General features: G+C 56.2%; 2 protein-coding genes across 5 annotated transcripts; one reads left to right on the forward strand and one right to left on the reverse strand.

Annotated features, from left to right (window-relative positions):
• Positions 1 to 170: 170 nt before the first annotated feature.
• Positions 171 to 7792, reverse strand: ACD (ACD shelterin complex subunit and telomerase recruitment factor). Of its 3 annotated transcripts, XM_069026795.1 has the most exons (16): positions 7713 to 7783; positions 7250 to 7378; positions 6999 to 7128; positions 6645 to 6769; positions 6002 to 6092; positions 5421 to 5500; positions 5179 to 5223; positions 4612 to 4646; positions 4201 to 4364; positions 3890 to 3995; positions 3688 to 3768; positions 3154 to 3285; positions 2527 to 2625; positions 1502 to 2286; positions 899 to 972; positions 171 to 728 (listed from the first exon to the last, which is right to left on the reverse strand). In XM_069026795.1, the coding sequence occupies exons 1-16, from the start codon at positions 7769 to 7771 to the stop codon at positions 662 to 664; spliced, it is 2202 nt and encodes a 733-aa protein (XP_068882896.1). In that variant the 5' UTR covers positions 7772 to 7783; the 3' UTR covers positions 171 to 661. The 3 variants fall into 3 exon arrangements, with proteins under 3 accessions (XP_068882896.1, XP_068882897.1, XP_068882898.1); XM_069026796.1 differs by lacking the exon at positions 7250 to 7378 and having other exon boundaries at positions 7713 to 7792; XM_069026797.1 differs by lacking the exon at positions 3154 to 3285.
• Positions 7793 to 11182: 3390 nt separating this feature from the next.
• LOC138117026 (C-signal-like) lies at positions 11183 to 13391 on the forward strand. Of its 2 annotated transcripts, none has more exons than XM_069026949.1 (6): positions 11183 to 11445; positions 11764 to 11815; positions 12020 to 12207; positions 12517 to 12582; positions 12775 to 12894; positions 13189 to 13391. In XM_069026949.1, exons 1-6 carry the CDS (start codon positions 11299 to 11301, stop codon positions 13300 to 13302), a joined length of 687 nt encoding a protein of 228 aa, XP_068883050.1. In that variant the 5' UTR covers positions 11183 to 11298; the 3' UTR covers positions 13303 to 13391. The 2 variants fall into 2 exon arrangements, with proteins under 2 accessions (XP_068883050.1, XP_068883049.1); XM_069026948.1 differs by having other exon boundaries at positions 11197 to 11445; positions 12517 to 12675.
• Positions 13392 to 13699: the final 308 nt, after the last annotated feature.

Below are 13699 nucleotides of genomic sequence, written 5' to 3' on the forward strand. Positions count from 1 at the left end.
CGCAGCTCCCTGACAGCACCAGCGTGATCCTGACACCCCAGTGGCTTTCTCCTGTGCTGCCCTCTGCTCCGGACCAAACGCATTCCTTACACGGATGTTTACGACAAACCAAGATGCTTGTTTTGTTTTGGTTTTTTTTCTTTTTTTTTTTTTTTTTAATACAAGAGCTGTGTATTTAAAAAATATACAACTTTTATTTTTAATTTCTACAGCATAACCCTGCAGGATTATTTTTTGTAACAAACAGTGCAGGACCCTATCTAAACTATTCAATAAACCATCCAAGCTCCTGGGGTACCTTTGGAGCAGGATCAGGTCATGGGGCCTCTGCCATCGCTACTATGGTGGCACTGGATCACCTCTTGTCCCCACTTGCTGGGCCAAGGCATTTGGAAAGGATGAAGAGGTGGGAGAGGGATGCTGGCTCACATATAGGCATTCCTGAATGAATGCTTTTCTCCCCTCTTGGCACTGAGGGTATTGGCTTTCAACAGGTCACGTGCCGGCACCCCTGGAACCAGGGTTTCTGCAGCCAGGCCAGCCCACTCAGCAGTCCCCTGGGGCACAGAGGTTCTGGTGTCTCCACATCCCTCCCCAACCACTCTTCCCAGTGTTTTGACAGACCCATTGAAGAAACAAAGGAATGAAAGATGAGCTGGGCTCAGGAATCCTCCTCCTCCTCCTCAGTCAGTATCCAGCATGCCCACTTCAGCATTGCCTCTGAGATCCTGAGAAACCAGACAGGAGGAGCCAGGGTGAGAAGAGACCCAGCTGTGGACACACCACTGGGGCAGCTGGTGACAAGGGGTAAGGCAGAGGTTGGGGACTCACTGTAGGGATGTGAGTTCCACTGCAGGGACAAGGGACAGCCAGAGTGCATGGCTGATATGGCACTGACCTGATAGATTGTATCTGCTGGCAGAGCTCAGGGCTTGGTGCCTCGTATTGGTACTGAGGTGGTCTCTCCACGTACTGCAAAAGCAAAGGGGTGAGATGGGTCCATCCCAGCCACAGCACCCAGAGTGCTGCCCCACACAGCCTGAGAGTCCAACAAGCCCAGGAAAATCCCTAGGATTGAGGTGTTTCCCCCTCTGTTCTTTTGATCTTCCTTTACCCAGATAGCTTGGAAGATGCTCCCGCAATTGTTTGTTCCCACCCAGCTCAGGCTAAACCACATGTTCACCATCCCTGGAGGGATTTAATGGTGTGTGGATGTGGCAGTTGGGGCTACGGTTCAATGGTGGGCTTGGCAGTGCTGGGGAATGGTTGGACTTCCATCTCATGAGGTCTTTTCCAGCCTAAGTGATTACATGATTGCCTCATGACTCCCTCAGTGTTCCCAGATCCTCCACCATCTACACTGACACCTGCATTCAACTTCCCATCCCCACCAGCTTGGTGAAGAAAGATCCTGAGGATGGACATCAGCAGTGTGGGCACAGAGAGCCTCCCCAGGCACCCCCCAGCCCTCAGGGGACCTCACCAGCTGCTTCACATTTACCGGCTCTGGAGCTCTGTGCTGCTCCAGCCTGGAGCTGGGCCCAGCTCTCGCAGGGGATGCTTGCTCTTCCTCCTCTTCCTCCTCTTCCTCCTCTTCCTCCTCCTCCTCCTCCTCCTCCTCCTCCTCCTCCTCCTCCTCCTCCTCCGCTTCCTCCTCCTCCTCAAGCTCCTTTCTACGCCTCCGCAGCCCGGTCTCCTTTCTGCTCTTCTTTGCACTCTGTGGGCTCGTGAGCTCCAATCTGCTGCCTGTGCCTCTCCCCCTGCCCTTCGAGGTGCTTGGGCGATGCTGCTGCCCACTGGAGGCCTGCTCATCTTCCTCCATCAGCTTCCTCTTGGCACCCACAGCCTCTCCTCCTTTTGTCCTGGCATGAGCCAGTCCAGGCTTCAACGCATGTGGAGAGGAAGCTGTGCCACTGGAGCAGGCCTGCTCCCTGCGAGGCATCTTGTCAGGTGGGGACTGAAAGCTGCTGCTGGGCAAGACTGGGAAAACTGGAGAAAGAGCGGGCAGGGTGGCCTGAGAGCCCCTCGATCCTTGCAGGCCTTGGTCAGTGCACAGGGTATCCCAGGCTGCCTCCGCAGCTGGTGCCGCCTCACTGGTGCTGATCTCCACCAGACTGGGATTGCTGTAGGGGCAGAGCAGGGAGGGAGAGGAGGTCTGCACTGGCTCTCCCTGAGGCAAGTGCTCAGGAGAGCCCTGGCTACACACTTCCAACAGGTCAGTGGTGTTGCTGTCAGCAGCCACATCTTTCTGGGTCTTCAAGGGAGGGTCAGATTGAAAGGTCTTGTCTAGTAAGAGGAAAAGCACTGTTAGTTTGAGCAGGCAGCTGGTGGTGGGACCTGCCCTGGCACACAGGAAGAGTGTCAGGGTTGTAATGATGCAGGTACAGGGCAACGGGAACACTACAGCACTGCTTTATGGCCAGGGAAAACCAAGCCAGCATCCAGGATGAGCTACACCCAACGAGAAGAGAGGAGCTGTCTCCTGCCAGGAAGACAGGCTGGAGGCCCTGGGACATGGGGACTCACCATCTGAAGAGCTTGGGGTCAAAGACAATGAGGGCATCCTGTTCCAGGGGTTGTCCAGGGATCCCTCCAAGCTATCTGACAAGGTTGGTGATGCAGCACCTGCAGTGAAGAAGGTGGAGGGTTGATTTTGGCAAAGAAAGTAGCTGCCCATTCCCTGTGGCTCCTCTGTACACAAGGTCTCAGAGGGAGACAGCTCCTGAGGGGAGCTCTGCAGCCCTTTCCAGCCCAAAATGTGGTGTGTTCCAGTCAGACCCTTTCCAAGATCTCATTCAGCAGGCCATGGACAGGCAGACACTGCCCAGAGAGGGCATACCAGGCAGGTATGAAGAAGGCCTTCTCCTGCACCCTGCACTATCCAGGACAGCTCCTCCTCTACATGGAGCTTCTGCAGGTACTTCTGCAGCAAAGCTTGGTGACACCAAGCCCTGTAAGGTGACAGAAACCCATCCTGGTGCTGAGCCAGAGCCAGTGAGGAGCCCACACTAGGGCAGGAGACTGATGCTCAGTGATGGCATCAAAATGACTTCTTGTGCTCCCAGCACAACGAACCAAAGCCTAAGGAAGCTGCAGGAATGGGATCATTCCCTGCCTGCTCTAGGTCTCCCAAAGACCTGGCCATGCCAGTACCTCCTCCACTCAATCCAAGGAGATGGGCTGAGCCAACTGTAGAGGAAACTAAAGGCTGGATGGGATCTGGAGCATTCATAGGAGGCCATGAGGACGATCCAAGGGCTGGAGTACCTCTGCTATGGAGACAGGCTGAGAGAGTTGGGGTTATTAATCTTGGAGAATAGAAAGCTCCAGAGAGACCTTAGAGAACCTTCCATCTAAAGAGGCTCCAAGAGGGCTGGAGAAGGACTTTGGACAAGGGCATGGAGTGCTGGGACAAAGAGGAATGGCTCCACACTGCCAGAGGGCAGGGTTAGGTTAGATATTTGGAGGAAATTCTTCCCTCTGAGGGTGGGAAGGCCCTGGCACAGGTTGCCCAGTGAAGCTGTGGCTGCCCCAGCCCTGGAAATGTTCCAGGCTAAGTTGGACAGGGCTTGGAGCAACCTGATCTAGTGGAAGGTGTCCCTGCTCATGTCAGGGATTGGAGCTAGATAGCCTTTAAGGTTCCTGCCAACACAAATCATTCTAGGATCTGGAGGTCCCACTACTCACAGCTGGTTTGGGATACAACACTTGGGTCTCCTGGCACTATCCTGTCATCCCCATTCTTTCCAGGAGCTGTTTGGCTTGTATCTGCAATGAAAGGGGCACTGTTGGTCATATCCCCAGCATGAGGCACACCCAGAGCAAAGGAAATATTCTCCCCACCCTAGGGAGCCCCTCATTTCACATGCCTGGGTGCTGCACTGCCCACCTGTGTACCCTGCAGATGCTGCCTCAGAAGAATCACAAACAACTGCCTCCTCCTCAGGAGGGATCACCAGGGCACTGACTGGGACCATGAAAACATCCTCACCGCGCTGAAATGAGACACATGACAGGGCTTTGCTGTGCAGTCCCTCTCCAGATGCAGGAGCCCACCTGTACCTGCCAGCCCAGCACCATCTCCCTCCCCAACAAACCTCCAGCTCTGCCCACCATCCTTCCCCTTTCTTCTCCCATCCCACCAGAGCACCCCAAGCTGTCACAGCCCTGGCTCAGCTGGTCCCAGCAGACAGAACTGACCTCCTTCCTGCGCTCTGCCTCCCACTGGGTGATGGGAACCTCATCCTCCACTGTCACTGGCTTCTCCTTGGATTTCCATAAATCCAAGCATTCCTCGGCATTTTCCTTTAAAATCTCCAGCTGGTTCTGTCCTATGGCATCAATCAGCTGAGAGACAGAGGGCTCTGGAGCAAGAACACACAGACATCAGTGGAGGAGACAGGTGAACTCAGGCAAGCCTCACTTGCAAACACTTTTACTTTGCTCCATGACTTGGTGACTGTTGTGACACTGAAACCTGTGGGAATACTGCATTTCCTTTGCTTCTAGAAACTATCTTTCCTTTCTCCACACCCTAACACGGACTAAGCTGAGGAAACCCAGGGCCCCCCCACGCTGCCAGACCATGGCATGCCCCCCACAACCCTTTACCTGAGTTGGGAGCATTCCTCACAGCGAGATTCCTCCTGTAATGACCAAAGAGAAGACAAAGCCAGGTTAGGGCTGGGGCATACGCAGCTCTTGGTTGCAGATCAAGCACCCTGGCTTGGAAGAAGCAGCTTGTGAAAGGAGTGGATCCCCCACTGGGTGCTAATCTGGCCACTGGCCTATGCTCAGTATCCCACGAATAGCCATCAGGGAGCCTCACTCCTGGAGATGGACTGATGAAAGGCCCTGAGGATCTCCAGAGCTGGATCTCCAAGGGTGAAGAATGAGCTGTGCAGGGCTCACCCATGCAGCCATGCTGCCCACCACTGGCAGCAACAAGCTCCCCACAGGTGTTTCCTCCTAGCTCAGAGGAAGAGACTGGGGATGTGTCACCACAATCTCATTTTTCATGGTCTACTCAATTCTGTCATGTTCTGGGGCAGGGAGTCACACAGGTTAACCAGGAGCTGCCATAACCTGTGCCAACCCTTGCCAGCCTGCTCTAACTCCAGTCTGAGGTTGCACACTCTCATCAGGATGTCTGGATACATCCCTCAGCCCCACACTTACAGCCAGAGCTCCTTTATCTTCTTCACCACAGCGGGGTCCTGGTTCCTGCAGCAAGAGAGAAGCCAGTTACTGATTCCCTCCAAATCCCCATCTTCCTTCTCCCTTGCCATGGAGACAATCCCTCTTCCAAAAGGTCCCCGCCACAAGCAGGTCACATCAGGACTCCCAGGGTCAGCGCTGCTGTGGGAAGATGAGGAAGCCCCCTGAGCAGAGCCCCCACCAACCCATCCCAGGGGCCATACCCATCAGATGATTCCATCCTCTGCCTCTGCATGGGCAGCACGATGAACTGCTGGGCCGTGAGGTAAAACTCGCAGTCTTCCTGCGGGGAGGACAGAGCCCATAAGGCACCTCTGAGTCCCACCTCTGCCCCGCCTTCCCTGGGGCCAGCCAGCACTCCCACACTCACCCCAGCTCTGCCACCAACCCTCCAGTCTAAGAGAAGGTCCCCTCAAAAAGGAAAACCCCCCTTCAAAGGGGAGTTTGTATCTTCCTGTGTCAGCTGATGGCTCTGCCAGGGTGGGCCAGCCCAGGGGAGTCTGTGGGGACACCTCTTGACCTCTGCCACCAGCCCAAGCAGGCCTTCTGCAGCTGCCCAACACACAGTGGTGACAGCCAGGTGACCCTGGAGATGCACCTCATCCCCAGTGAGGGCTCACCCCTGCCCAGGTCAGCTGCCACAGACCCCACAGGAGCTGCAGATGAAGATGAAAGGCCACCCATTACCTGCCTTCAGCTCCTGGCAGCAGCTGGAAGCAGGCAGGAGTGCAGGAAGCACAGCAAGGTGAAGAAACAGGCTGCTTCCACTCCTCAGAGCACTTACCAGCCTGGCCTCGTCCTGAAAACACACCGTGTACTTCTGCAGGACGATAATTCTGCAATTAAGGCTGGAAAGCCTGAGCTGCAGGTGGGCGCTGGAAAAGGAGCAGAGCAGGAATGCCTTGAAGAGCAGAGCTGGACCCCTCCCAACACACAGTGGGGCTCCCACAACAGCTCTGCCAACCACACCGGGGCATTCTGGAACAGGTCTCAGCCTGAGCAGCGGGGACCAAGGGCTCCTTATTCCTCAGTAATTCCTGCCTAAGAGCAGCTTCTTCCTGCTGCTGCTACCAGCACCCCACCAGTTTAAGGCTGTCCAAATGGGGAAATACAGGAAAGCACTGAAGGAGCAGCCCAGGCTCCCATGGTTAATGCTCTGGCTCCTTTCACAAAACCCAAGGGCTCTACAGTCCTTTCTAATGGCATCACAGCTTCTGCCATGGATCCCTGCCCATCCCAACCAGTGGACACCAGAACAAGGGCACTCCAGCTTTCCTCTCTCTCTGCAGCTCTTTCCCACCAACTTCCCACCCTGAGGTTGCTTTAGCTTAACACAACCTGAAACAAGACCAGGCAGGAGCCCCAGCTCCTCACAGCAGCTGTGGAGAACTGCTGTCCCAGCCATGCCAAGCCACGGTGGAACCCACTTTTCCTCTGTCTGCAGAGCTTCAGGTGTAATGACCACACGGATGTAGCAGGATCCATCAGAGACCTGCACGACAGCATCTTGGAGGACCCCAGGCTGGTCAGGAGCAGTTGTGTCACTCAAGACCTGTCAAGAGATTGGAGAGGGAAAAAAAAGAACTCTTATTTGTAGACCTGGAACAAGCCTCACCGAAAAAGTGGTCACGACACCAAGCTCTTCCTTCTCAAAAAAAAATTAGAAGCAGAGACATTGAGGAGGAAGAGTTGTACATCCACAGCCACTGAACTGTGGATTCCCAGAATTTAGATTTCAAAGGCTGCTGGAGCATTTTGGGACAGTCCCTCTGGGTACCTACCCGCACCACCTGCCCAGCCAGGAAATTCTCACGCTCATCCAGTTGCTCGTAATTCACCAAGAGGTCAGCAATCCACGGCTCCAGGACGTAGAGTCTGGGAGAAGCCACATTCTTGTCCACACACACAAGACTACATGAGAAGAGACAAGACACCAAGCCATAAGCAGTGCTCCACTATCCTGGGGAGGGTTTTGCACCCCAAGCACAGCCACAAACCCAGGAGATTGCTCAAATCCACCCAAAGCACCCACTTCTCTGCAAGGACCCATCCTAAGGGCATTGTGCTGAGGAAGCCACGCTGCTGGGGGCACACAGGTCCTGCTGCATCCTGCTCGGACAGTGGAGGGGGACACTCGCAGCTCTGGAGTGTGTTCGGCCTCCTGCAAGTCTCCCACACAGGACAGGACATTTATTTCTACCTCTTTCCATAGGGTTTATTATCACCCAATAACTATTTTCCTGGGACCAAATCTTAACTGTAACTCTCTGAACTGTGAAAGGGAGAAGAGCTGGGGACAGGCAGGGGCTGGAACAGGTTGGGGCTGGGGACAGACAGGGCTGGGGACAGGCAGGAGATGGGGACAGGCAGAGGCTGGGCCAGGCGGGGGATGAGGACAGGCGGGCCTGGGCCAGGCGGGGGATGAGGATAGGCGGGCCTGGGCCGGGCGGGGGCTGAGAGCAGGCAGGGCTGACCCCCCTCCCGGCCCCCCTCACCGCTCCCCCGCCGCCAGCCCCGGGCTCGCCCCGCCCGGCGGAGCGGCCGCCGCCGCCATGGCCGCGGGGCCCGGAACAGGAAGCGGGGCCCGGCAGCGCCACTTCCGGGGCGGGGCGGGGCGGGCTGAGGGCCCCGCCGGGCCCGGCACCGCGGGCGCGGGGGTCGGTCCCAGCTCCCGACGCTCCCCATCCCATCCCTCCATCTCACCCCAATCCCCATCCTTACGCCCCGCCCTACCCCTGTGCCCAACCCCGGCATAGGCGCTTTTCCTGAGCGTACACGTGCCCTTCTAGAAGAGAAGGATGCGGGGAGTCCTTGGAGCTATTTCCGGTACCTAAGGGGCCTACAGGAGAGCTGGAGAGGGACTTGGGACAGCGGCGCGGAGTGATAGGATAAGGGGGAATGGCTTCAAACTGAAAAAAGGCAGGTTTAGATTAGATATGAGGAGGAAATTCTTCCCTGATAGTGGGCTGAGGCACTTGCACAGGTTGCCCGGAGAAGCTGAGGCTGCCCCATCCCTGGAAATGTTCAAGGCCAGGTTGGATGGGGCTCTGAGCCTAGGGGAAGGTGACCCTCCCCATGGCGCGGTGTTGGAACAACAGGTACCTTCCAACCCCAGTCATTCCAGGATTCCCCATATTTTGGCCAACTCTCTAGTGCAGTTTCCCATTCAGTGGTTCACACGTGATGCCAAACCATCCCTGGAACTCTACCATGATTTTACATTCTTTCCTTTAGTTTTGGCCCCAATAAATCCAGGTAGTCCCAGGGTCTCCCCAGATGGTTGCCCATGGGAAGAAGCATCCTGCCACAACAGCCTTGCCCATCCTTTGTCTCATCTTAAGGTATTAAAGCCACTCAGTCAAATCTGTCAAGCAATCTGGGAAATGTTCTGGCTGAAGGGATGGCAAATTCCTCCTCTCACCCAGTTCAGTTGTGACTCAGGGCGGTCAGTGCCTTTGCATCCCTGCGCCAGAGGCTGTGGTTCCGTCAGTGGACTGGCGTAGAGGGCAGCGAAATGGCACAACCAGACGGATATAAGGATTAAGTGTCACACTGTATTGGGTTTGCATGGCCAGGTTTTGGGCAGGGGGGGCAGGCTTCAGGGGTGGCTTCTGTGGGAAGCTGCCAGAAGCTTCCTCCATGTCCAGCAGAGCCAGTGCCGGCCAGCTCCAGGATGGATGTGATGCTGGCCAAGGCCAAATCCTTCAGCCGAGGTCGTAACACTTCTGTGATAACATATTTAAGAACAAAACAAAGAAGTTACTGTATAGATGTAATTGCAGCCAGAGAAGAGTGGAGTGAGAACATGTGAGAGGAATAGCTCTGCAGACACCAAGGTCAGTGCAGAAGGAGGGGGAGGAGATGCTCCAGGCGCTGGAGCTGGGATTCTCTTGCAGCCCATGGTGCAGACCATGGTGAGGCAGCTGTGCCCCTGAAGCCCGTGGAGGGCACAGGGATGCAGAGATCCACCTGAGGCCCTGGAGGACCCATGCTGGAGCAGGCTGTGCCTGAGGGACTGCACCCTATGGAAGAGTGATCCATGTTGCAGCAGTCTGTGGAGAACAGTTGCCCATGGGATGGACTCATGTTGGAGAAGTTCATGGAGAACTGTCTCCTGTGGGAAGGACCCCACCCTGGAGCAGGGGAAGGACTCCAATTCTTCTCCCTGAGTAGCAGCAGGGAACACATGTGATGAACTGACCATAACCCCCATTCCCTGCCTCCCTGCACTGCTGAGGGGGAGGAGGTAGAGCTGGGGAGGAAGGAGTGGTGGACGGAAAGTGTTTTTTAGATTTATCTTACTTCTCATTATCCTGCTCTGATTTTGTTAGTAACAAATTCAGTTAATATCCCCAATCTGAGTCTGTTTTGCCTGAGACGGTATTTGGTGAGTGATCTCTCCTGGACCTTATCTCTACTCATGAACCTTTGTTATATTTTTTCTCTCCCCTGTCCAGTTGCAGAGGGAAGTGATAGAGTGGCTTTGGTGGATGCCAGGCATCCAGCCAGGGTCAACTCACCACACACACAGAAGCAGGGTTTGCTCTTACAGACAAAAGCTGATTTATTTGGAGTGGTTGCACTGGGATGGAGGATCAGATCTGAGCATGACAGCTCATCATTGTCAGATGCAAAGGTCCTTGGACCAGCATCTCCAGCTGGAGCAGGAGAGGTTCCACAAGCTTATGCCCCCTAGTCCAGCCCAATCACATCCTGGATAAGTGGTTATTAATTACCTTAAGCTACCTACATAACATGTCTAAAGTATATTAAATATATACATTCTGCTGTTGCAAATGGTCTGTGTAGTTTGGGTGATGCTGCAGCAGGAACCAACTGGGGAGGCCATGGGATCATAGAATCAGAGAATCATTTAGATTGGAAAAGACCCCTAAGATCACCAAGTTCAATCCATCCATCATCCATCGGATGCCCAGACCCTCCCTGCAGGGTGAGGACACATGGAAACGTGCAGGTCATTGACTTTAGAGGCAGCAGGAGCTCCTGGGGGATGATTCTGTGATTTGGTGATCCTCAGGCCTGTCCCAAAGCTCCTGAATCCACTAGTCAGATGCTTCCCTGGGAGTTCAGTCCATCAGTTGGTTCAGTCTCTGCTGCAGGAAAGAGTTGGGGAGTACCTGGGCCACCCTGGGGCTGGATGTCCACCTGCAGGGCATGTGCCTGGGCACAGCCCTGGCTCCCAGCCACACCAAAGTCACACCCGGGGGCAAAACTGAATTTTATCATAGGATCACAGAGCCATAGTTTGGGCTGGAAAGGATGTTAAAGACCAGCTAGTTCCACCCCCCCTGCACAAGTAGGGACACCTTACTCTAGACCAGGTTGCTCAGAAGCCCATGCAGCCTGTCCTTGAACATTTCCAGGGATGGGGCAGGGATTATCCTTCTATCACACTTAAATATTGTAGGTGCTGTTAGAGCAGATTCTGAGGAAAGGGATCACTCTGGTCAGCCCTGGAGGGTTTTTCCCAGTGGTCCTGGAGGGTTTTTAGGTTTCTCAGTCTGTTCTTGTGGCCAAGGAACACTTGCTTGTCCTGGCTGCTCCATCCTCAAGGGACCTTCACCTGTCCTGACTGCTCTATCCCCAACCCTGGCTTTGGCATTGTACAAACTAAGGCCAACCAACTGCACTGTGCAGAGTCAGCAAGTCCAGCCTTGCCTGCCTGACCTTGGGTGAGGGGAGGGACAGGCCTGGGATCCCAAGAGGGAGGGAGGTGGTGGGAGAGAGTGTCTTGGTGCAAGGACAGGGATAGTGCTGGCCCTGAAAACCAAACGGCTCAGGTTTGGTAGAGCAGGGAAGGCACACAAAGCAGCACTCCAGACACCTAGCCCAGGGCATTCCCTGCCTGGGCAGGACACTCGGCTCCCTTTACGTCATTCCACAGCCACTGGGAAAAGTGGATCATGGATATGGACCAGAGCCAAGAGATTGAAGTGCAGGCAGAGAATTTCCGAGAGCCACGAGCTGGTGCAAGTCCTCATGGGAACATGCGAGATAACCAAGTAGCAAAAGGCACCGGCAGAGTCCAGGCGAGAGCAGTGCAACCACAGCTGGAGCAGCATGGCAGGGCTCCATGTCCGCTCCCTTCTGGTGACTGGGGCCAACCGGGGCATCGGCCTGGGGCTCGTCCAGCATTTCCTGAGGATGCCAAACCCTCCACAGTGGATCTTTGCAGGCTGTCGGGACCCCAAGGGACAGAGAGCGCAGGTGAGACTGGGCAGGGGGAGATTGGATCCGGGATGGTGTTTGCAAGGGGCTGGAGCTGCAGTCAGGCACCTGCAGCACAGATCAGCTGGGCTTGGACACCATAGGACCAGTGGTGCATGGGATGTGTGGAGGGAATGTGTGGCACACGGCATGTATAGAAGGCACAGAGCCCTATGTGATGTGGCAGCTGGAGCAGGGTGTTGGGCACAAAGTGGTGCAGGGACAGAGATGGAGTGGCACGGGCTTTGACTGGGAAAGGCTGAGCCTTTGCACAGCCCCTCCAGCCTCTCCGTGCCTACACAGTGCCCTCTCTTACAGGAGTTACAGAATTTGGCCTCCAAGCACCCCAACGTCATCATCATCCCGCTCGGTAGGTGCCTCGAGGTGGGGATCCTTTGCCCCAGTTCCTCTGGTGGGTGCCCAGGCTGGGCACACCCTGCGAGTCCTGTGCTGGGAGAGAGCTGTGCCAACGGGCTGCTGCCTGTGGGGCCATCGGGCACTGCTGCCTCTGGGGAACAGAGGGGACTCCACCATGGGGACGCAGGCTCTGACCTCCCCTGTGTTGGCTCTGCAGAAGTCGCCAACCCCGCCAGCATCAAGGCGGCTGCAGCCAAGGTTGGGGAGCACCTGGGGGGCTCTGGGCTGAACCTCCTCATCAACAACGCTGGAATATTCAAGCCTAAGACACTTGATTCTGAAACATTGGAGGACATGACCGAGGTTTACACCACCAACACAGCTGGACCCCTGCTGATGGGCCAGGTGAGTCCCCAGCACTACAGCACAGCTCCAGAAGGATCCCACGTCCATAAGCTGGACATCATAGAGGGTGTGAAGGGCCAGTGGGAGGGGCTCCTGTCACTGCTCTGGAGCCCGATGGACTCTCAGTTGATGAGAAGCTCGTGGAGCCAAGGGCTGGAGCTCAGGAGCTGGAGCTTGGCAGGCTGGGACGGTGGGAAGAGGAGGGAGGATGACCCAGTCCTGGTGTCAGTGTTGCCCACTGTGGAAGGAGCTGCTCCCCTGCCCTGTGCCATGTCCGTGTGTGCTCCTGTCCCCTCTGTCTCCTCGCAGGCGTTCCTGCCCTTGCTGAAGAAGGCTGCCCAGGGGAGCCCAGGCTCAGGGCTGAGCTGCAGCAAGGCTGCCATCATCAACATTTCCAGCATTGGTGGCTCAATCGCTTCTTCCTTTGGTTGGGACATGATACAAGTCACCTCGTACCGCTGCAGCAAGGTACTGTCACACCTTTGCTTCCCCTGCCCTCCCCAGCTGTGGGTCCCCTGGCAGCCTCCCTTCCTCTCCCACCACTGTCCCCTCCCTGTCTCCCCACAGGCTGCTCTGAACATGCTCAGCAAGTGCCAGTCCCTGGCGTACCGGGAGCACGGCGTCCTCTGTGTCGCTCTCCACCCCGGCTGGGTGCAAACCGACATGGGCAGCGCTGCTGGACACACGGTAGGAACTCCCCCAGGGCAGGTCCATCAGAGCTCCTGCACTGACTTTCCATGGGTGGGAATTGCTGTCCTGAGCCCCTGGCCATGACTTACCTGCCTGCCCAATTGCTGTTGGGGCAGCTCCCCCTGTCCTGGTCCTGGGTGCCCCCAATCCCTCAGTTCTCTGTTCAGCCCCTCTCCCTGGGGTTGTCAGCTTTTCCTTTGCCCTGGAGCAGCTCTTTCCCCTGGCTCCAGCTGCTCCAGGGACCTCAGCCAGGCCGTGGGCATGGGCTGCATCTCCCCCTCTGCCCCACAGCCCCCTGTGACAGTGGATGACAGCGTGCAAGGGATGCTGAAGGTGCTGTCCTCCCTCTCTGAGAAGGAGACCGGCACCTTCCTGGACTGGGAAGGGAATGTCATACCCTGGTGAGACACCAGTTCAGGATCCTGGCAGCAGGACTCTGTGCCACTGCTCCCCCCCGTCCCACATCCTCAATAAACTCCTGCTGAGAACCCCCAGCTCTGTTGTGCATTGCCAGCTCCTGGGATGGCCCCTTCCCAGATATCCCACTCCTCATCCTGGGATGCAGTGGTGCCCACAGCTGCCCTCGAGCCACGGCTGTCACTGGCATCCCCATGAGTGACAACCTGCAGGTCCCATGGCACCGTGACTGCCCTCTGGAGACCTCCCCTCCAGGAGGCAGAGGAGAAGCTGGAGCAGGGCTCCTCTGCTGAGAGGAGAGGGATCTTCCGAGCCCCTGCAGGACTGGCTTTCCCCTGCCCAGGCTGGGCTGCCCGAGGGGCTGGGGATCACAGAGATCAGCTGC

Source organism: Aphelocoma coerulescens, chromosome 11 (genome assembly GCF_041296385.1).
Source record: "Aphelocoma coerulescens isolate FSJ_1873_10779 chromosome 11, UR_Acoe_1.0, whole genome shotgun sequence".
Taxonomy (NCBI): domain Eukaryota; kingdom Metazoa; phylum Chordata; class Aves; order Passeriformes; family Corvidae; genus Aphelocoma; species Aphelocoma coerulescens.

Excerpts from the sequence above, each read along its gene's own strand:
- ACD (XM_069026795.1), bottom strand. The coding sequence starts at position 7,771 with ATGGCGGCGGCGGCCGCTCCGCCGGGCGGGGCGAGCCCGGGGCTGGCG. Across the intron at positions 5,224-5,420 it reads AGGATGGAATCATCTGATGG|GAACCAGGACCCCGCTGTGG; the intron begins GTATGGCCCCTG and ends CTCTTGCTGCAG. Across the intron at positions 973-1,501 it reads AGCACAGAGCTCCAGAGCCG|TACGTGGAGAGACCACCTCA; the intron begins GTAAATGTGAAG and ends TTGCTTTTGCAG.
- LOC138117026 (XM_069026948.1), top strand. The coding sequence starts at position 11,299 with ATGGCAGGGCTCCATGTCCGCTCCCTTCTGGTGACTGGGGCCAACCGG. Across the intron at positions 11,446-11,763 it reads CCAAGGGACAGAGAGCGCAG|GAGTTACAGAATTTGGCCTC; the intron begins GTGAGACTGGGC and ends CCTCTCTTACAG. Across the intron at positions 12,895-13,188 it reads GCAGCGCTGCTGGACACACG|CCCCCTGTGACAGTGGATGA; the intron begins GTAGGAACTCCC and ends TCTGCCCCACAG.